This window comes from Arachis hypogaea, chromosome 11, assembly GCF_003086295.3.
Source record: "Arachis hypogaea cultivar Tifrunner chromosome 11, arahy.Tifrunner.gnm2.J5K5, whole genome shotgun sequence".
In the NCBI taxonomy this organism is placed as follows: Eukaryota; Viridiplantae; Streptophyta; class Magnoliopsida; order Fabales; family Fabaceae; genus Arachis; species Arachis hypogaea.
Window position 1 is genome coordinate 7,705,578 of NC_092046.1, and position 23,157 is coordinate 7,728,734.

Genomic DNA, 23,157 nt, shown 5'->3' on the forward strand with positions numbered 1-23,157 from the left:
TATTATATTTTATATATCATGATATCATTACTAAGTGCTTGTTTGGGCGCTATTATTTTGATAAAAAAAAGATCTTTTTTCAATAAAAAAAGATTTTTTTTTATTTTTTAGCGTGTTTGACAAATTTCTAGTAGTAAAAGTAAAAACACTAGAAAAATAAAAAAAAAAAACATCTTTTTGAGAAACTGTAATTTATATCTTTTTTTAAAAAATCTTTTTTTTTAAAGAAAAGATGTTTTTCATGTAATAAATAAACAAAAAAGTACTTTTATATTGTTATACCCAAATATAATTGATAGATAAAAAGATCTTTTTACATGAGATACCCAACCATAAAATTACTTTTACATTTTCATAAGATCTTTTAAAAAAATATAACTCGAAAAAAAATCTTTTCTTAAAAACTCATCCAAACAAACTCTAAAACATGTAAGTATTTAAAGTGGTGGGATGATAAAATTTATTTTTTTACTACTTGAATGTAAATGACAATAGCATACTTGAATGTAAATGATAATAGCATAATAATTTAAATAAAACTGCACACTCATATTATATACGATGGCAGCAAAAATAAATAAAAATAAAACTTTTAATTAGACAACAACTAACATAAAAATAAAAGTATTATTTTTTATGATAAAAATTGATCCACATATAGTATACCTATTCAGATTTGCATATATAATAGTATATCAATAATGAACACTAAAACGTATATTTTCTTTAAAATTTTAACTCAAATCTAATAATAAAGAGAATAGAATTAAAATAATGAAAAATAAAAAAACAATTTGAGACATTAAAAGAAAGAAAATAATTATTATATTAATAATATTATTCTATAAATATTACCTAAAACTTAAAAGTGTCTTAAAAATACTTATTAAACTATTTAAAATTTTTTATTTTTAAAATATTTATAAATGTCAAAATCACATATTTTTTATAATTTTTAAAATTTAATCATTGATGAACCCAAAATATAAAAGTAATTTAAATATATATCTAATTATATATTGTTAAGACAGTAAAACTTATTTATTTATATTTATTACGTAAATAATCATAAAAAAATAAACTATTTTATCTTTTTATTTTTTTATTATTTGTACAAAAATTAAGATTTTTTTTAATTTAAATTTATATTTTGACCTAATATTTTTAAAAGATAAAGATAAAGATAAATATCTATAATATTTAAGTATAATTTATCTTTTATAAATAACTAATACGTATTTTATTTTATATTTACTTTTTTTTATCAAAATAATATTATAATCATTAATTTTTGAACTATTATTTTTCAATAAATAGATATATGTTTATTATGTACTTTTACAATTTATTTTAAATCTCTTTAATTTTTTAGTGATTTTATTTTAAAAAATGATATAAATAAAGTTAGAATAAACATTAAAATGATGAAAAAAATACTTAATTAACAAATGAGGAGTGAATAATATATTAAAAAATAAACAAAATTATTTTTTTAAAATAATAGAAAAATAGCTGATAGTACCTGTTGAATTGCTAATATATATATATATATATATATATATATATATATATATATATATATATATATAAAATAACAGTGATGGACCCAGAAAAATTTTATAGTGGGGACAAAAATATAATAAAATTTAGGTATAGATATAGTTTTTTTTTTTTTTTTTTTTACTTTCCACAATACTCAACAAGTTAAAGACTAATCCGTCATGAATTTGAGTTATATTTAAGAGTCTGAAATTGTTCAATGAGTTGTTACACATACGAGATATAATTCGAACTCCCAACACTTACTTAAACGGACGACTAAACTGTTTATTCGACCAACTCAAGTTGATTTAAATATATTTAAACTTTTAAATTAGAACTATTTATACATGTTAATAAAAACTAAAAATATACACACAATCACTTATTATAGTATTTAAAATAATAAAAAGATAATTTTACACACAGTATAATATTCAAAATAATAAAAATAACAATTTGTAACGGCTTTCTTTTTATTTTTAACATGACGATATTATTTTTCTATATATATTTTTAAATTATTATTTTATTTTTTATTATCTCATATTTAACTGTTAAGTCTATTTATTATAGTCTTTATAGTATAAATAAAATTTTCCATCAAAATAATTACTATAATCAAGATCATTTTAATAATAAATATTAATATAATTTTTTAAAAAATTATTAATAATTTAAGCTATATTTAATTAAAAAACTAAATTTTAATTTAATTATTAACTAATTAACTAATATAATAAAAATTATCACTTTTTTAAGTTTATTTATTTATTTTTATTATTATACTAACTCAAATTTAATAATATAATTATTATTATATGTTAAGTTTAACAACAACAAAATTAATATAAACATAAAAAATTATTTATATTTTATTTTAGGACAAATATAATATAATAAGAGGCATATATATTTATTACTTTAGAATGAAGAATAAGGACACCTAAGTACTTTCCCAAATCATCTGTTCTGACAAATTGCATGACATTGCTAATCTCTGTTCTCACATTGTGACCCACATTTCTGGAGAAGAAGATTCTAGTTTTATCTTTGCTTACGTTCTGACCAGAGCTCTTGCAGAAGGCTTCAAGACACTTATTAATGATATTGGCATGGTCAACGCTGGCTTCTGCAAAGAAAATGATATCGTCCGCAAAGCACAAGTGGGAGATAGGCGGTCCATCCTTCTTTAGACGAATAGGCTTCCAAAAATTATGCTCCACTGCTGCACTAATAAGTTGTGAAATTTTTTCTATGCAGAGTACAAAAATATACGGGGAGATGGGGTCTCCTTGTCTTATACCTCTAGTGGGTGAGAATTCTTCCAGCTCCTCCCCATTCCACAACACTCTCATTCTGGTAGTAGAGATACAAGAGAGGGTTAGGTTAATGAAGCTCTGGGGAAACCCAATGTCCATAAGGGTCTCCTTAATAAAGTTCCAATTGAGCCTGTCGTAAGCTTTTTTCAGGTCAATCTTGATGGCCATCCAACCTTTTTTACCTTTTTTATTTCTCATGGAGTGAATGACTTCTTGTGTAATGATGATGTTATTAGAGCTCTGTCTACCAGGAACAAAGTTGCACTGGTTATGCATAACCAATTTGTTCATGACACTTCTCAACCTGTTAGCCAGGATTTTTGTAATCACCTTATACGAAACATTGCAGAGGCTGATGGGTCTCAGCTGCTTAAGATATGACACATGTTCTATTTTTGGAATAAGAGTGATAAGCGTCTCATTTACCTCTTTAACCTTATCCGGATTCTGAAAAATACTTTTAGTCAGATTGCATAGGTCGCTGCCTATTTTGTTCCACTGACTTTGGTAGAAGATAGCTTGAAGTCCGTCTCTGCCGGGAGCCTTCCAACTCCCAATGCTGAACGTCGCATCCTTGATTTCCTCATCCGACACGTTCCTGCCTATGGCGTTGATGTCAGAACTGCTCATAATAGGAAACATGTTTGTCAAAATAAAGGGAATATGGGTTTAGTTATCTGTATAAAGATTTGAAAAAAAGGAGGTGGCCATATATTCAAGAGTAGCCTTGTCAGTTATCTAATCACCGGTGTCATTCTGGAGGGAAGCAATTTTATTTTTTCGTCTTCTAACCATAGTAGAACCATGAAAGAATTTGGTGTTACGATCTCCGAAATTGATCCACTTACTCCTGGCTTTTTGGAACCAAAGAAGTTCTTCCTGAAGGAGAATTTGTTCATACTCCACCCACAGTTCTTTTTGAAGTTTATCAAGAAAGTAATTATGAGAGTGCCCCAGACTAGAAGTAATTCCTTGGAGTCTTCTAAGGATTCTGTGCTTTCGTCTAAAGATATCCCCAAAAACTGAATTATTCCATTCTTTGATCCTATTTTTGAAGTTTAGAATGCCCTCAGCCTAGGAGCCCTGGACATTCCAAGATGCATCAACAGCATTCCCAAAATCAGGGTGAGTAATCCATGCCGCAAGAAAACGAAATGATCTTCTACCTTTATTCTGCACACTAACGGGAGACAGTTGCAGGCAAATAGGAGAATGGTCTGATTTTAACATCGGCATATGTTTAACAAGGGCCTCTGGAAAAGCAATTTGTCAATCCAGGTTGCTTAAACCCCTGTCTAACCTCTCAGCAAGATTGCCCCTCTTCCAAGTATATGGCCAGCCTGCAAAACCCAAATCAACCAGGCCACATGTCGAAACACACTCCTGAAACTCCTTACATGCACCATGGCCATTTCTCAGCGTCCCTCCACTTTTCTCATGGTTGTTAAACATAGCATTGAAGTCACCCAACAGGCACCAGGGGAGGTTAATACTAGCAGCATATGATTTAACGGCTTGCCAGAGCGTTCTTCTTGTCACTCGCTGGGGGCTTCCATAAACAGCAGTAATGAGCCATGGCGTGGAATTATTACCTGAGACTTTTAGGTGCACGTACTGCTTGTCATGCTCTAGCACATCCACACTCCAAACAGAAGAGTCCCAGAGACACCAAATTTCTCCAGCATGACCCACTGCATCCACTACAAAGGATTTATCAAATTCTATCTTGTCTCTAATTTGGTTACCTCGAACACCACTCACATGAGTTTCTAAGAGGAAGAATATATTGGCTCCATATTCATGCCTCAGATTACGGATAAGAGAAGGAAAGGCTTTGCTGCCTAATCCCCTGCAATTCCAACTAATGACGTTCATAATCAAAACATGAGGTGGATGAGAAGCCAAAAGGCTCGGTTCACCTGCCTACTCCCCTGCAATTCCAACTAATCACTTATTATAGTATTTAAAATAATAAAAAGATAATTTTACACACAGTATAATATTCAAAATAATAAAAACAATAATTTGTAACGGCTTTCTTTTTATTTTTAATATGACGATATTATTTTTCTATATATATTTTTAAATTATTATTTTATTTTTTATTATCTCATATTTAACTGTTAAGTCTATTTATTATAGTCTTTATAATATAAATAAAATTTTCAATCAAAATAATTACTATAATCAAGATCATTTTAATAATAAATATTAATATAATTTTTAAAAAATTATTAATAATTTAAGCTGTATTTAATTAAAAAACTAAATTTTAATTTAATTATTAACTAATTAACTAATATAATAAAAATTATCACTTTTTTTAAGTTTATTTATTTATTTTTTATTATTATACTAACTCAAATTTAATAATATAATTATTATTATATGTTAAGTTTAACAACAAAAAAATTAATATAAACATAAAAAAATTATTTATATTTTATTTTAGGACAAATATAATATAATAAGAGACATATATACATATATATATATATATATATTTTTTAATTTTGTAAGAGCAAATTAGGGCTGTCAAACGGGCTAGCCCAGCCCATTTAGGCCCGGCCCGTTAAGCCCACGGGTTAAACGGGCTGGCCCGTTTAAGCCCGCTTTATTCGCGGGCCAGAATTTTCTAGCCCGGACCGTTTATGGTCAGCTTGATGGGTTAAACGGGTCAGTCCGTTTATCATTTTATTTTATTTTTTGAAAAATATTTTGACAAAAAATACCATTTTTAGGTAAAAAAATCATTAAAAAATATATTTTTTGTTGATGGGTCGGATTTTCGGGTCGGATCGGGAGAAATATTAACTAAAAGTGCTACTTTTTTTAAAAATATATTAAAAAAATTAAACGGGCCACCCATTTAGCCCGCGAGCTAGCCCGTTTAACCCGTCATTTTTTTTGGGTTAATCGGACTCAGCCCGTTTAGCCCGAAATTTAAACGGACTTAATTTTAGAGGCAAAGCCCGCCCATTTAAACGGATAAACGGGCTGGCCCGATGGATTTAGCTCATTTTGACGGCCTTAGAGCAAATACCCGTCTTTATTACATATGGATTGGTCTTGTATAATAAATTAATAATAATGGGCTAGTGCATAATTAATGGAAACCACAGGGGTGCTTTAATAATTGAGACTTTATACATCAGGCAAGATTTGTATGCAATTTTTATGTAAAATTAATTGTTAAAAATTATTAAATATTAATTTAATTAAATATATTAAATTATTTAATAATTCTTAACTATCATTAATTTATATAATTTTTTTATTTTTTACAATTTAAATTTAAACTGATACTATTGCGTAATATAATTTTTTTAGTGTCGTCAATACTAAGGCTATGAAAATTGGAGTAGTAATAGTCATTATTTTTTTTTTATTTGTTCAGTTAAGTTTTACGTATAAAGTATGGGGAATGTTTTTGGTAGAAAAAGAATAATTGAATCCTTTAAGAACCAAATAAAAATATTTTTGATGTGTAATTCAGATTGATTTTGTACCTAAGTTATTTATAATGTTATATGTAACCCAATACTTATTTTAATTATAAATCGATACATTATGGTCTGATTAAGCTGACACATGATGACTTGTTTATTTTTTTTGTTTGAAAAAAAAGTGTGATATTTGGGTTAATGGACTGAGTGATTGTTGGGCCTAAAAAAATTTTAGTAATCTAAAAGTAATTAATTTATTCTGGACGTTAAATTATTATTATTATTATTATTATTATTATTATGAAAAAGAGGTAATTTTTATTCTTTCTCCCTTTACATCGTTTAAAACACCATCCGGTAAACTAGCTTCCATTACTAATGCTGCAAGTACCATTTGAAACTCTTGGAAAAATTATCGCAAACACAATACTATTTAAATTACAGAGTTGTCTATGATGAAAAAAAAAATTATGATTTTTTAAAAATTTATTGATAAAATTCTTAATTTGTAGCTAATGTTACAACCGTACAGTATTTATATATGTTTTTAATGTGATCTAAAATATTTTTTAATAGCAAACGAGTCCCCTATAATTAAAGCAATTTATTAATTTGTTGACCTATATTTTTTATTGATAGCCATGTGCATTGTTATTCTAAATATGAAGGAAAAATTTTGTGAATGAATATTTTTTTATTTAATGTTTTTTTAGTACAACTCCGATAAATATTTTCTTAATTTCTTTTGCTTTATTATTTGGAAGTAATAATGAAACACTGTCAAAAAAAACGAGTAAAAATAAATTAAAATTAGACATTATCTTATATTTTTTATTTATGATTTGGATATTTTTTTACTGGTATGAAAGAGAATTGTTTATTTTTTTTCAAATATAACTCGAAGAAAATATATGTAGGAATTACGTGATCAAATTGATCAAATTAATCATTATATAAAGCTTTCTTGCTTTTTTTTATAATCCTAACATCTTTTATGCTATTTTTTTTAAAATTGTTTTGCATAGAATAAAGAATATTTTAAGTCATTTTAAGTCATTTTCTATACAAAATAATTTTAAAAAATGACTTAAAAATTATTATGAGTACTATAAAAGTTTGTAATATCTTAGTAATTTAGGTAAATATATGATAAAAATATATTTTTTTTTAATTTTTAAATTATTATTAACTATATAGAGTATTTCTTCAATGTCCTAAGTCATTAGGACATTACAAATTTTGATAGTACTCCTAACATCTTTTAAGTCATTTTTTTAATTATTTTGTATAGAATAAAATATTTTTTTGTAGTATAATTTAAATAAATTTATTAAAAAATATTCATGAGCTATTAAAAATGGGCAAAAGAGTATTGTATGAAATTCGAATTGATAGCTCATTAATATTTTAAAGAAGTCTCGTAATTAAATATTTTGTTAGCTTTTTTTAATGCATGAAATAAAATATATATTTTTTAATTTTTAAATTATTAATTTTTTAATAAATTATTAAATTTTTAATAAAAGAATGGGCAAAATTAAATAATGAGTAATTTTTTGTGTAATTCGAATCAGTCAGATTCGAATTACTTAGGAATGCGTGCTTGGGTGTAATTCGAATCAGTGTGATTCGAATTACATGGAAATGCAGTTTGAATTACGCTGATTCGAACTATATAGAAATGCCTCTTGGTTGATTCATGAACCAGTTTTTGATTTGGCTCATTTGCGTAAATTTTTGCTCCCCTTGGCTTATTGACGTGATTTGCCCTTATTTTTAGTTGTCCACAATATTTCTTAACCCGATAGGTAAAGAATTAGGTCCAATTTGGGTAAACAACTTAATTAAGCTCCTTTTGAAAAAATAGTTTAAACAATAAATGACTATATTAAAAGTAGCTTATAAATAAGTTATTTTGTGCTTGGATTTTTAGTTCTAAAAGTGCTTATTTTATAAAAATGTGGTAAATAATAGTAGTATTATGAGAGAAGTCATTTTTTTAAGACTATCTCCAGTAGGAAACTCATCCCAGTTCCTATTTATGGCTCACCTGTCGTAAAAAAGTAACTCCACATCAGCTTTTGCGTCATAAACAGTAAATAGGAACTCAAAGCATCTTTCTCTTCTCCAATAGAAGAAACTAACTTTAGTCCCTATTGTGGTCCCACTTAATTAATTAATTAAAATACTTAAAATTAATGTAATTATTTTTTTCAATAATATTATTTAAATTTATAAATTTAAAAATAATTCACTATTAAAAGATATTAATTATTAAAAAAAATTATATATAACAATAAATACACAATATATAATTCGAGATTATACTAATTTATAAAATTATTGAATAAAAAAATAAATAATTAATATAAAATATTAATTAAATAAAAGTTTAATTATTTAATCTAATTAATTATTATAATTATTAATAAATTAATTATAATTTAATTATTTAAATTATTAATTAAATAAAAATTTAATTATTTAATCTAATTAATTATTATAATTATTAATACATTAATTATAATTATTAATACATTAATTATAATTTAATTATTATTTAAATTATTAATATAAATTATTAATTAAATAAAAATATAATTATTTAATTAATTAAAATTTTATATAATTATTTATTTTTATAATAACTTGCCAAGTGGCAAGTTATTATTGGTGAAGATGAGTCCTCATTCAGAGAGACTTTTCCTTCTCAAAAGGTATGCGGGAACTCATTCCTTCATCTCTCCAATGGTAAATTTCTGTGTTTGTCAGAAGTAGGGCTTCAATTTGTTGTCCATTGGAGTTGCTCTAACTTCTCTATAAACTCTTAAATAACTTCTTAGAAAGCCGCAATTTGGTTTTGAAAATTGCACAAGACATTAATACTACAACATAAGTCAAAAGTTAAAAAAAAGCTACTTTTGAAGATTCCCAAACGGCCCTTGATCTGTCACGGATCTAAATTCCATTTAAAAATTTATCGCTAAACAATGGATTGCTGCATATACAAAGCGGAATTAAACCCTGACACTTACTTAATTTCATTTTTTACACTTTAAAAAATACAATTATCTTTAACAATATAGTGTTTATATCATCACGCTGAGTTGGGATTCTAGCAGAGAATTTGAGGGATGAGAGACAATTTGAGAAAAGCGTTTGGATTTGCATTGGAGAAGAGAAAAGCGCGTTTGAGTTCCTTGAACGCTTCATCTTCATGTTTGACAACGTTTTTATCCTCTAAACGCATAAGTGATTTCTATCTTCAACTCACGTTTACCAAAAGTTACAAATTCTAGCTTTTTCGTTCACCTTCTTACGTTGAATTGAAATTTATGTTCTATGTACCAATTATGTCCTTCATTATTTATATATTTATTTTTTTATAGTATTTTATTTTATACTCTTTTATGCATATGATTATTTTTTATAAAATTTTTATGTTTTTTGGTTTATATGAGTTCTTTTACAGTTTTTGTCATTTCTTTTTTTGTATGGAATATTTTTTTAACTTAGTTTGGCTTTGTAGTGCAGTGTATGAGAGTCCTCAATTCGAAAAAAGAAGTATACTTTGGGATCATTTGCGTTCTATTAATTCAGGCCATAATGGACCGTGGATGATCGTTGGTAATTTTAATGAGATTGTGGTGCTAGACGAGAGTACATGTGCTTATTTTTCTTCTCACAGAGTTAGTCTATTAGCTACTACTCTAGATGACTGTGAGCTCTTTGATCTTAAAGTAACTGGTAGGAGATATACTTGGTATAGAGCAGTTAAGGCTGGCAAGGACTTGGCTAAAAAGTTGGATAGAGCTCTAGTTAATGAGGCGTGGATGACAATATTTTTTTAGGGTTATTCTGAAATTCTTAGCAGGCTTCATTCTGATCATTGTCCTATTTTAGTTCGTTGTCATGGTGGTCCCAGAGTGAAAGGTTCTCGTCCTTTTAGGTTCCAAGCTGCGTGGGCAACACATCCTTCTTATAAACATGTTATTAGTAAGGCTTGAAATCAAGAGTTTGGAGGCGTTACTGAAAGACTTAAGATGGTTCAACAGGCTTCTTTGGACTTTAACTCAAAGATTTTTGGAAATATTTTTGTGCGAAAAAGCAAACTGGAATATCAGATTGATCAAATTCAATGGCGTTTGGAGGTTACCGATGTGTTATCTCTGAGAATTAAAGAAGTTGAACTGAGGGGAGATTACAATAGGCTTTTATTGCAAGAGAAACTTTTTGGTACCAGTAGGGTTATCAATTTTAGGACTTAGTACAATCAGAGTTTCCATGATGCTAGGATTTAAGTACTCTCCCAAAAAAGTGTTCCGGACAATATTCCAAATCTCAGTGCCTATTATCTCCCAATATTCTTTAAAAAAATAAGCTTGAAAGCCATCTGGACCAGGAGCCTTAAAAGGGCTCATACTAAATACTACTGACTTGACTTCCACAAAAGAGAAAGGGTCAATTAACCTAGCACAAGCCTCGGTGCTTAGAGTGAGCATCGGAACATCCCCTAAACAATCAACATCAACCTCTTCCGTTGTACCAAAGAGATTCTTGTAAAAATAGAGGGCTTCTTCCTGGAGAATATCTGGATCAGTAGACTAAGACCCATCTCTAACATATAATCCATGTACTCTATTATAGTTTCTACGCACCAAAGTCTGAATATGAAAGAATTTAGTATTTCTATCCCCATACTTGACCCACGATTTCAGGCCTATTAGCCTGTGTAATGTTATTTATAAAATTATCACCAAAATATTGACTAATCGACTTCGGCCTTTTCTTCCAGATATTGTTAGTCCTTTATAAGGAGGTTTTATTCTGGGTCATGGTGCTCCTGATAATATTATTGTGACTCAAGAAATTATGAATTTCATGAAGCACACAAAATCCAAGAAAGGTACTCTTGATTTTAAAATTGATCTTGAAAAAGCTAATGATAGGGTGGATTAGAGATTTTTGGAGAGTACTCTCATTGCTTTTGGTTTTTCTATCATCACTATTAATTTGATTATGAATTGTGTCCGTGCATCATCTCTTTCTATTATATGGAATGAGAATAGATTGGATAGTTTTGCTCCTAGAAGGGGGCTTAGACAGGACGATCCAATGTCTCCTTACTTATTTGTGATTTGTATGGAAAGACTTGCTTGCTATATATCTCATAAGGTGGTCGAGGGTGTGTGGAAACCAGTTTCTGTCACTAGGGGTGGCCCAAAATTTTTTCATTTGATGTTTGCAGATGATCTCTTACTTTTCTGTCAGGCTACAAAGAGTCAGGTCCAAATGGTCATGCATTCTCTTAACATTTTTTGCAAGACATCTGGCATGAAAGTGAATCTTGAAAAGTCTAAAACTTTTTGTTCTAAAAATGTGACTACTCGTAGAAGAGATATTTTTACTAGTATTTCTTCAATACGTTTTGCTTTGGACTTAGGAAGATATCTTGGAGTTAACCTTAATCATTTCCGTACCAGTAGGGCTTCTTTTCATTCAGTGATTGAAAAGGTGAGGGGAAGATTAGCTAACTGAAAAGGAAGGCTTCTAAATAAAGCAGGGAGATTTTGCCTGATCAATTCTGTTGCAGCATTCATTCCTGTCTATCATATGCAGGTATCTTTTTTTCCAAATTGGGTTTGTGATAAATTGTCTTCTATGATGAGACAGTTCCTTTGGAAGGGTCAAATTGATGGTAGAGGTCTTTCTCTTGTTAATTGGAGGACCGTGATCACTTTAAAGAAATTTGGTGGCTTGGGTGTTAGAGATCCTGCGTGTGTTAATATATCTTTACTTGGTAAATAGGTTTGGCAACTTTTTCATTGTCAGGACAAGCCTTGGGTTGCTCTATTGAGGGTGAAGTATCTGAGGAATGAGGGAGTTTTAGATGGCCCTGTCCCTTGCAATGCTTCTCATGTCTGGAAGAGTATCTCAAAGACTTTTGGTGCTTTTAAGGATGCATTCTCTTGGTGCTGGGTCACTTGATCAATCTTTTTGGTTTGACAATTGGAGTATTGAGGACCCAATTGCTCAAGATGTCCATTTTGTACATATATCTGACTCTGATTTAACTATTAGAGACATTTGGAAAGATGGTCAATGGAATCTCCATGATATTTTCTCTATCATTCCAGAAGATGTCAAACAGCGTTTGAATGCTTATAATCCGGATTTGAATGCTGGAGAGAGTTCGGGTTGGTCATGGAGTGTGGCATCTTCTAGACTCTACTCAGTTAGGAGTGGGTACAGTTGGCTAGCCAAAAGAAAGTTTGACTGGAATGAGCATGATAATTGGTTGTGGGTATGGTGACTACATATTCCTGAGAAGTACAAGTTCTTGATTTGTCTCAGTCTTCATAATACTATAAAATTTAATGTTTATTTTAATAATTTTATACAATTAAAAAGACAATTAATTTTTAAAAATTAACATAAAATAATAATAAAATTAATTAAATATTAAAATAATATTTAATTAAATATTTTAGATTATATATATTAATTAGGAATATAATATATGATTATGTAATATAATTTAAAAAACATAATATATAACAAGAACAGTCTAATCTAGTAGTAGTTAAATTATTTTTCATTTTTAAGTCTTTTTTTAAAAATTCACATTTAAATATAATTAAAAAATTAAAAAAAAAGATATTATTTTTTGTCACAATTTATTTTCTATAAAAAATTATTAGAATACTTATTAACAAATAATTTATATCTATGAGACGTTTAAATAAGTTTTTATTTTAAAAATAGAGACTTCGAATAAAAAAATAGAATAAAATAATCAAACTTAAAGATAAAATATAGAAAAATATTTTAATTATAATACATAATTAAATATATGTATAAAATATTTAATATGATATTATATTAAAATTAAATTAAAAAATATATAAAAAATTTAATTATTTTAAGAAGAAAGAAAGAAAATTTAATTATAATGATGGGAAAACGTGGTGAACATATAGTTCATTTAGGTGATTGAAGTTTTAAAAATTGTGCAGGAAGGGGAGGGGAGGGGAGGGGAGGATTTGACATGTGTGGTGTGCAGGTTTAGAATAGATGTCAATTTTTTCTATTCTTCTTTTTTACAAAATACTATTTATAAATTGGTCTCTCTTTTTTAAGTAAATTCAATTTTCTTACCTAGTCTTTCAAGATCCATATTATACTTTCATCATCGAAAAATTCTCCCTAAAGTATGTCATCTTTTAACTTTTGAAGTCCAACTCTTCCATTAAATCTAATTATGTTCTATAAATTATCATCAAGAATTCTAGTATACCTATCCTAAAATACTTATAATAATTTAAAAAGTGTCATTAAAATTAAAATATTTTTTATTATTTAACAATATTTTTTAAAATAATATTACTAAACAAAATGTTATTATAATATAAAAAAAATATAAATTTAATTTTAACAATATTTACATAATTATCGTAACCACCTTAAATATAAACATATATATTAGAATTCGTTTATTTTGATTGATATGTAAATATAACGAATTAACGAAAGATGTTACAGTTAACATTTACTTTGGTTTCACTCTTTAATGGTTCTGAAAATCGGATTGGACCGGCCGATGAAACTGGTTCGACCGGAAACCGATCGTATAAGCGATTCGGTTCATTATTAAAAACCGCTCATGACAGAACCGGAAGAGGAAGGGGGAAGAAGAACGCGTTGCTGGTCTTCGTTACTTTCATTCATTCCTTCACTCAAAAGAAAACAAAAAGAAAAAACCCTAGCTAGCCTTCACCGCCGCCGTTCGTGGCTGTCCGAGGAGTCTTTCTTCGTACTGTCGGCGTTATCCAAGTCAAACCCCCTGTTCCCTGTCTTCTTCCTCGCTCGGCGCCCATCCTCCATCGAATTCTTCCTGCTCGCGGTCGTCCTGTCACCGTCGTCGTCGTCTCGTCGCCCTCTCGAAGGTCAGTGGCTTTGGTGTGCACTTGTTCTTCATTTTTCGTTTTATTCTCTCACTCTCTGTTCTGAAATCAACAAATCATTGAATGATTATAGGGTTTTGTGTTTTTGTTGAAATCATTGATTTGCTCTGGCTTTGGCTTGCTGCTGTAGGTTCTAGTGTGCTGTTGTGTGTTTTGTGGCTCCGCTGTGCTGCTGCTGCTTTGTGTTTTGTTGAAATCATAAAGGATTAATAGCGAAATTTCCAATAAACAATAGAAACCATAAACGATTCTCTATTCTGTTTTAATATAATTACAATATTCTGCATATCATCATCAACTATGATTTTGATATGTGTTTTTATCACATATAAATTACAATGAAATTTAAACATAAGAGCAATGCTAGGGGCAGCAACATTTGTGATTGATAGCCATCAACTAGCCATCAATGATGATTTGATGGTGTGAGATTGGTGTGAGATTTTATCCAATGGCTCACCTTTCTCTGCTGGTTACATGCTGGCCAAAATGCAATAAAATTGCTGGCCCCTAGACTTTTCCTAAACGTAATTGTGTTGATATGTTAGTGTATATTCCTTGCCAGGGAAAACGGATGGAGCTTTTGTGCATCAAACAATGGATAAGTGGCCTTCTTCCAACCGTGAGTGAGTTTAAATTGTTTAAAGCTGTTATTCTATTTTATTATATTGAAATAAATCAAATAATTGATTCATAATACAGATTATTCACTAAGTAATTTTTATGGCTCTTGCATCTTCTAGGCTATTCTTTAAAAGCTGCTTTGATGATTAACTATGACCCAGTTGGGCCGTCTCTCTGTCTACGATGTAAGAGGAATTATAATTTACCACTTATATTGAAAATTATTACTGTTTTTTTTTTTTTCCAGAAATAATGGATTGATTTATAATGAATTGGATGCTGACCACCTTGTTGATTTCATATACAGACTGTAAATAAACGACAAACAGAAAATTTCATAGTTGGATATATACAATAATTAATGTAAACTTGAATTATCTCTTCATAAAAATTGTTTTTCCACTTGAAATTGCTTAATTTTGAAGTACATCTTGCGTTGGTGTGTTTAAGAACTTTGGTAACTGTATACCACCAACTAACTCTGGTTTAAGATGATAGAGGAGCTATATTGAATTATTCTTTTAAGTGTACATCATATGTGACATTAGCCCTATTTTTCTGCATTCTAATTCTTGATATATTAATTGAAATTATGTCAATTAAAGAGAAGTGGCTTAATGCATGATGCATAAAACCTGTTGGTGGAGCACTTGTTAGGCAGGAACCAGAATATATCATATTAGCCTGTAAGTACATGAGTCTAAATTTCAATTTCAGAATATTAATTTTTCATTTTATTTTATTTTTTTTCAAAAGAAATAGAATTTTAAACAGATTCTTATTGTTATTAATTTATTTTATTCTTATTGTTATTTTATTTTATTATGGAACGATTTTTTCCAGTTGAACCATGGTTAGACCGATTGAACCAGTAAACTAGTGACTAGAGCGGTTCGATGATCGGTCCGATTTTCAGAAAACACTATATTTTTCTTTAAAAAAAGTGGTACTTTTAAATTTAAAAATATAACAAATTAACAGAATCTGTTACTTTTGCCGCAAAGATTTCATAGTAGTAAAAGATTTGTAAAGATCTCCAAAGATTATATCTCTTGAATAAGATAAGATAAGATAATATCTAAAATATTTATAAGTTGTAAATAAAAGATTTAAACCAAAAAATAAGAGAGTCGGTGCTGTTATCTACATCATATAAATACAACACAAACCCTTGAGTCAGTGTATACACTATACACACATAGTCCTTGAACTCTAAACACTTTCGGTTTTCTGATTAATCAAATAGTTGAAGCAATACATTATTATTATTGTTAGTGATGGGTTCCCCGTTGAAGAAGATCATGCTATGCAGTTCGGAGAAGGAGATTTTCAGCGTGGAAGAACAAGTGATGGTGCAACATTCGGTGATCATAAACAACATGATCGAAGATGGGTCGTACAACCATGAAGAGAGCAAGATTCCATTGGATTGCGTTGACTCCAAGACTCTCAAGAAGGTCATCGATTATTGTACACACCACACTCACCACCAGAACGACAACCAAGAAGATCTTGAGGCTTGGGATGCTCAATTTCTCAATGTTGATTCTAACGGCCTTTATGATTTGTTGATGGTGATTAATCCTCTCATTCTCTTTTTTTCTCATACACTACTGCACATGCATGTTATGAATATAGATATACTATTATATATTGACGAAGATGACTGAAAAAAAATAAAAATTGCTTTTGATCACTCTTCAATCTTTATAATCGCCATTTTTTTTGTCTCTCCACTGAAAATTAATTAAAAACAAAAAAGAAAAAAATATTTTTTTTCCCACAGCTTTTGGTCTTTTTTGAACAAAACCGTCTAATTCAATTGGTAAAACCATATGCCTCTTAATATGCTGTATTTGGGTTCAAACTTTGGTAGATGTGTCAAGTGTTGAATATAGCCTTTTAGTGTTGTGTGGGTGAGTGTGTATTGTGAATGTGTTGTGGTACCTAGAATTAGGGTAAAAAATTAATCTTTAATTAGTAGTAATTTTAAAATAAATCTCAATTTTTTAGAATTTCGCATTTATGGTTAGAATTTAAGAAAAGTTTTTTTTTTCACATCTTATGTTCGTAGTTAATTTTTAAAACTTTTAGATTTTTTAATAAGTATAGAGATTAATCTTTTATTATTTAATATTACCAAATTTTTTAATCATAAGATTATATTTTTAATTAATTTTTATTAGAATTTAGAATAAAAATTTTTTAATTGACTGGTTTTCATGATATACTAACTTCTAAAGAAGTTTCTTATATATAATAGTATATACTTCTAGAGTTCTAGTCTTCTACTATATTTTGCTCTTTCCTCTATTGTTAATGTTAATGTTGATCACATTACCCTCTTAGATTTATTGGCAGCATTTGTAGAACAAACATAAAATAGCATTAATTAGTGCCCATTGTAAATTAATTTTGGTATATTTGTATTGATTTCTTTATTGTAAATTTAGGCAGCAAATTATCTTGAGATTAGAGATCTCTTGGATCTGATATACCGAAGTATAAAAAATATGATAAAGGGAAAGAAAATAGATGAGATACGCAGAATCTTCAACATCAAAGATCATGGCTTCACTCCTGAAGAGGAAGAACAAAATCGCAAGGAGTACCCACATTTTTATTAGAACAAATCTTGTCTACTCTTTAATTTTATTTGTTTTAAATTTTTTCTATATGATGATCAACACCTAGTATTCAATATGGGGATGTTAGAAAGTGTTTTTGCTCTTTTGATATCTTTTCTTTTCAATTGTATATTTAGTTAAACATCTTTTGTTGTCATCATTTTATTAGTACTTAATTTAGTTTTAATTTTCTTTAATTTAAAATTTAAATCCATTGATCTACATGGGTAACATTGCATAGTTTTTGTTCTAAGTACTAGTTTTTACATGTTAATGATGTAATATTATTTTTAGCCTCAAAAATATTAAATAGCCAACAGAATTTATTATTTTTTATCAGTAATTAGTCAATTATATTTAAAAATAATATAAATTAAAGATATATTATTATATTATTAGACTAAATAAATTAGATTAATAACTAAAAATATTAGTTAAAAGTAATAAGTTTTGCTGTATTTAGGCATGCATTTTTTTCTTAGCTATTGATCCACACATATTCTAACTTCCTCTGTCTTTGTACTTGTTCAAGCAAATGCAGTACTCCTGTCATCACACCAACCATAACTAATTTGTTACTTTAATTTAATATTACAAAATTACTAATAATTATCATCACTTAAAATATTTGTCTAAATATATTTACATTATTAATATATCAAAATTAACTCCGCCTGTTACACTCGCACTCGCGATACATAGACGGTCCCAAGTCCGGATAAAGGAGGAGGGTTGTGTTAGGTAGGTCTTCGACAACCAACATAAAAATATAGTCGAACCCCATGACATGAATATATCAAAATTAAATCAATAAGTTAAAAATAAAATAAACATTAAAAGAAATTAAATTTATTACTTATGATTAAATCTAATTTTAAAAATTATGATATATATAATTATAGAAAAAATAAACACATCCAGAATATTTTTTATTCTCGTCTTTCCAATAAAATCTTTTAGTTAAAATCTGAATTGTAAAATTTATAAATTCATTATTAGTAAACTTAAAAAAGCTATTCAATTGAGTGAAAGACAATAAAGAAAAAGCAATCATGCTAATTATACATATAAAAATTAACTATTTGTATAGAATATATATTAAAAATAATTTAAATAATATATATATTTATACACAAATATATAATAAGTTATTTGATTACTGATTTTTAGTATTTACATGCTAGTTTTAAAAAAAAAATACTTGCATTGTAATATCTTCCTTTTTATTTATATGTATAGAGTAGATAAATTAATAAATTCATTATTACTTACTTGATCCTGATTGATGAATGTTTGAGAACAATCATTATGATTGCAATGATCCAAGGCATGATGATCATGAACTTGTTTATATCTCCAACTTGAAATCTGAGAAATTTGATCCTCAGAAGTACCCTTAGCATTAGATTCCATGTTCATGTACTAATCAAAGGGACAATGCAAGAACAAAGCAACAAGAACAATAGGAAAGGGAAAGAGTAGCATATTGCATTCCAAGAGAGTAAGATTATGCATACAACATTCAGTTTTGGGGCTTCTTGGAATGACCCAAAACGTGAGTCAAAGGCCCAAACATTTCCCATCACAAACCACATTGCAAAGGAAACGGCGTCGTTTGCCAATCCCCAACCTCACCCCCACCCTCAAATGCCCTCAAGCCTCAACGGCTCTCCTCGGGGTCTTTTTCTCGCCACTCTCTCCTCGGCGTTCGTCTTCTTGCTTGGAGCCTCGCCGTCAGCTTCCTTGGCGTAACCCGATTTGGTGAGTTCCAACAAATTCCCCCTTTCTTTCTGTTTCGATTTTGTTACTGAAAGTTGAATGTGTTGCTGCAATTTGTTCCTGGTTATCACTAAACGTTGAATTTGTTGTCTTGTTGAGATAATCACTTAACTTCAATTTATTCATTGCTGAATGAATTTGTTTCTGATTGAACGTTGAGTTTGTTGCTGTAATAATCACTCACTTGAATTTGTTTGTTACTGAAAATCATCACTGAGTTAAATTTGTTATTGGTTATCATCACGATTGAAGCTATTGTTGTCCTGGCGAAATAATCACTTGGCTAAATTTTATGTTGATGTCTGTAAATCATCTTTTGAGCTAAATCTTTCGTTGTTGAAAATTATTATAGTTGAATTTGTTGTTGAAAATGGGTTTCATGTTCTCTGCAACTCGGAATAAAATTATTCAGTTAAATTGTTGTTTCTATGCTTTCTGTTTGTATTATTATCAATTATTCTTGGTATTGATTTGTGAAAAATACACAAATGTAGATATAGATGCAAATTGAAAGAAAGGAAATGTGGGTCAAGCTTCAAATTTGTCCTATGAAGATATAGATGTCGATTTTCAGAATATTTTTTTGATTTACTGATTGTGTATACACTATATACATAGTCCTTGAACTCCAAACACTTTTGGTTTTCTGATTAATCAAATAGTTCAAGCAATACATTATTAATATTATTATTATTGTTAGTGATGGGTTCGCCGCTGAAGAAGATCATGCTATGCAGTTCGGAAAAGGAGATTTTCAGTGTGGAAGAACAAGTGATGGTGCAACATTCGGTGATCATAAACAACATGATCGAAGATGGGTCGTTTAACCATGAAGAGAGCAAGATTCCACTGGATTGCGTTGACTCCAAGACCCTCAAGAAGATCATCGATTATTGTACGCACCACACTCACCACCGCAACGACAACCAAAAAGATCTTGAGGCTTGGGATGCTCAATTTCTCAATGTTGATTCTAACAGCCTTTATGATTTGTTGATGGTGATTAACCCTCTCATTCTCTTTTTCTCTACTGCACATGCATGTTATGAATATAGATATACTATTATATATTGACATGACTGAAAAAAAATAAAAACTGCTTTTAATCTCTCTTCAATTTTTATAATTGCCATTTTTTTTGTCTTTCCACTGAGAATTAATTAAAAACAAAAAAGAAAAAAATATTTTTTTCTAACAGCTTTTGGTCTTTCTGAACAAAACCGCCTCTTATGTTCGTAGTTAATTTTAAAAATTTTTTATTTGCTTAATAAGGGTAAGAAATTAATCTTTAGTTAGTAGTATTTGTTTTTTTTAAATCTCAATTTTTTAGAATTTAGCTTTTACGGTTAGAATTTAAGGAAAAAAAAAAATTTTCCACATCTTATGTTCATAGTTAGTTTTTAAAATTTTTAGATTTTTTAATAAGTATAGAGATTAATTTTTTATTAGTTAATATTAACAAATTTTTTAATCGTAATATTATATTTTTAGTTAATTTTTATTAGAATTTAGAAAAAACGAAATAATTTTAAATGCACGATTGAGACTAAAAAAATTAAAATTTTTAATTGATTGGTTTTCTTGATATACTAACTTTTAAAGAAGTTTCTTATATATAATAGTATATACTTCTAAAGTTCTAGTCTTCTACTATATTTTGCTCTTTCTTTTATCGTTAATGTTAATGTTAATGTTGATCACATTACCCTCTTAGATTTATTGGCAGCATTTGTAGAACAAACATAAAATAACATTAATTAGTGCCCATTGTAAATTAATTTTGGTATATTTGTATTGATTTCTTTATTGTAAATTTAGGCAGCAAATTATCTTGAGATTAGAAATCTCTTGGATCTGATATACGGAACTATAAAAAATATGATAAAGGGAAAGAAAATAGATGAGATACGCAGAATCCTCAACATCAAAGACCATGGCTTCACTCCTGAAGAGGAAGAACAAAATCGCAAGGAGTACCCACATCTTTATTAGAACAAATCTTGTCTACTCTTCAATTTTATTTGTTTTAGATTTTTTCTATATGATGGATTAACACCTAGTATTCAATATGGGGATGATAGAAAGTGTTTTGACTCTTTTGATATCGTACAGTTTTCTTTTCAATTGTATATTTAGTTAAAAACTCTTATTGTCATCATTTTATTAGTACTTAATTTAGTTTTAATTTTCTTTAATTTAAAATTTAAATCCGTTGACCTATATGGGTAACATGCATAGTTTTAGTTCAAGTACTATCTACATGTGAATGATGTAATATTATTCTTAGCCAAAAAAATATTAAATAGTTAACAAAATTTATCATTTTTTATCAACAATTAGTCAACTATATTAAAAATAATATAAACTAAAAATATTAGCTAAAAATAATAAATTACATGCATTTTTTTCTTAGCCATTGATCTGAAAATAAAATAAACAAAAGAAAAAATATAACATATATAATTATATAAAAAATAAACACATCCAGAATATTTTTTTATTCTCGTCTTTCCAATAAAATCTTTTAGTTAAAATCTCAATTATAAAATTTATAAATTCATTATTAGTAAACTTAAAAAGGCTATTCAATTGAATGAAATACAATAAAAAAAATCAATCATGCTAATTGTACATACAAAACTTAACTATTTGTATAGAATATATATTAAAATATAAATACATATTAAAATTAAGTTAAATAATATATATTTATACACAAATATATAATAACTAATTTGATTACTGATTCACATGCTAGTTTTTGAAAAAAAGATAGTTGCGTTGTAATATCTTCCTCTTTATTTATATGTATAAATTAATAAATTCGTTATTACTTACTTGATCCTGATTGATGAATGTTTATAACCAACGAAGATAGTATTGCATTTCAAGAGGAGCAACAATTTTTTTTTGTATCTCCCAATCTGACAGGTCAAAGACTAAGATCTGAGCTCTATTTAAGGGTTTATCGCTGCATGCACAAGGTAAAATTCGAACCCCCCAAGACTTGCTTAAGCGGACGAGTGAGCTGACCACTCGACCAACTCAAGTTGGTTTCCAAGATAGCAACATTATGCACACAATATTCAGTTTTGGGCTTCTTGGAATGACCCAACACGTGAGTCAAAGGCCCAAACATTTCCTATCACAAACCACGTTACAAAGGAAAGCTCTCCATGACAAAAAAAAAAAAAAAAAAAGGAAAGCTCTGCAAAGTGCAAACCAACAAAAAAAGTAAAGCCCTAAGGTAGTGTTTGGTGGAGAGATAGAGACGAAAAGACTGAGATAAGAGACCGAGATTAAAATAAATCTCAATATTTTGTTTGGTGCAAAATAGGTGACAGAAATTGAAACAAGAATGAAACTTTAATTTAATTTGCACAAAGGATAAAATTGGAATTAATTAATTGAAATGAGAGTATTTTAGGTATAAAATGTTATTAAAGTTTTTGTCTCCATATCTAAAAATTTTGTGTCTCCACTTTTTGGAGGTACTAAAATACTGAAATTTTGAAGACAGAAACAAAAATTTTAGTACCAATCTCTAAACCAATAAATATGATATTGAGTCTCAGTCTCTCAGTCTCAGTACCTCTACTTAATACTACCTATAATATTGTGAAGGAAACAAATAATGTTTTAAATTTTAACAAATTGAAATAGGAAAATTACTCTAAAACGGAGGGAGTACCTACATTTTATCTTTGATTTACTTTTGTAAGAATGATCAATTATTAAAGGGTAATTTACTTATTTAATCGAAATAAGTTACAAATTTATCAGATTGTCCTAAAATTTAATTCACTATAATTTTGTCCTTTTACTTATTATATAAATTATGAAGTTTGATCAAGTT

General features: G+C 28.3%; 3 protein-coding genes across 3 annotated transcripts; 2 read left to right on the top strand and 1 right to left on the bottom strand.

The window, feature by feature from the left end:
- Positions 1-3,935: 3,935 nt before the first annotated feature.
- LOC112720905 (uncharacterized) lies at positions 3,936-4,736 on the bottom strand. The gene is made up of 2 exons (XM_025771996.1): positions 4,162-4,736; positions 3,936-4,041 (listed from the first exon to the last, which is right to left on the bottom strand). The coding sequence occupies exons 1-2, from the start codon at positions 4,734-4,736 to the stop codon at positions 3,936-3,938; spliced, it is 681 nt and encodes a 226-aa protein (XP_025627781.1).
- A 9,234-nt stretch (positions 4,737-13,970) lies between these two features.
- LOC112720112 (E3 ubiquitin ligase complex SCF subunit sconC) lies at positions 13,971-17,744 on the top strand. Its single transcript, XM_025770935.2, has 5 exons — positions 13,971-14,253; positions 14,837-14,893; positions 15,015-15,080; positions 16,171-16,469; positions 17,349-17,744. Exons 1-5 carry the CDS (start codon positions 13,971-13,973, stop codon positions 17,520-17,522), a joined length of 879 nt encoding a protein of 292 aa, XP_025626720.1. The 3' UTR covers positions 17,523-17,744.
- A 1,063-nt stretch (positions 17,745-18,807) lies between these two features.
- On the top strand, positions 18,808-21,496 carry LOC140176306 (uncharacterized). Its single transcript, XM_072206393.1, has 3 exons — positions 18,808-19,283; positions 20,002-20,300; positions 21,120-21,496. The coding sequence occupies exons 2-3, from the start codon at positions 20,004-20,006 to the stop codon at positions 21,291-21,293; spliced, it is 471 nt and encodes a 156-aa protein (XP_072062494.1). The 5' UTR covers positions 18,808-19,283; positions 20,002-20,003; the 3' UTR covers positions 21,294-21,496.
- The last annotated feature ends 1,661 nt before the right edge of the window (positions 21,497-23,157 follow it).

Bases quoted from the DNA above. Each gene is read 5' to 3' on its own strand.
- LOC112720905 (XM_025771996.1), bottom strand. From the start codon at position 4,736: ATGAACGTCATTAGTTGGAATTGCAGGGGATTAGGCAGCAAAGCCTTT. The intron at 4,042-4,161 runs GTTAGACAGGGG...GTCTCCCGTTAG, and splicing joins AGGGGCAATCTTGCTGAGAG to TGTGCAGAATAAAGGTAGAA.
- LOC112720112 (XM_025770935.2), top strand. From the start codon at position 13,971: ATGACAGAACCGGAAGAGGAAGGGGGAAGAAGAACGCGTTGCTGGTCT. The intron at 14,894-15,014 runs GTGAGTGAGTTT...TGCATCTTCTAG, and splicing joins TAAGTGGCCTTCTTCCAACC to GCTATTCTTTAAAAGCTGCT. The intron at 15,081-16,170 runs GTAAGAGGAATT...TATTATTGTTAG, and splicing joins GCCGTCTCTCTGTCTACGAT to TGATGGGTTCCCCGTTGAAG.
- LOC140176306 (XM_072206393.1), top strand. From the start codon at position 20,004: ATGGGTTCGCCGCTGAAGAAGATCATGCTATGCAGTTCGGAAAAGGAG. The intron at 20,301-21,119 runs GTGATTAACCCT...TTGTAAATTTAG, and splicing joins GCCTTTATGATTTGTTGATG to GCAGCAAATTATCTTGAGAT.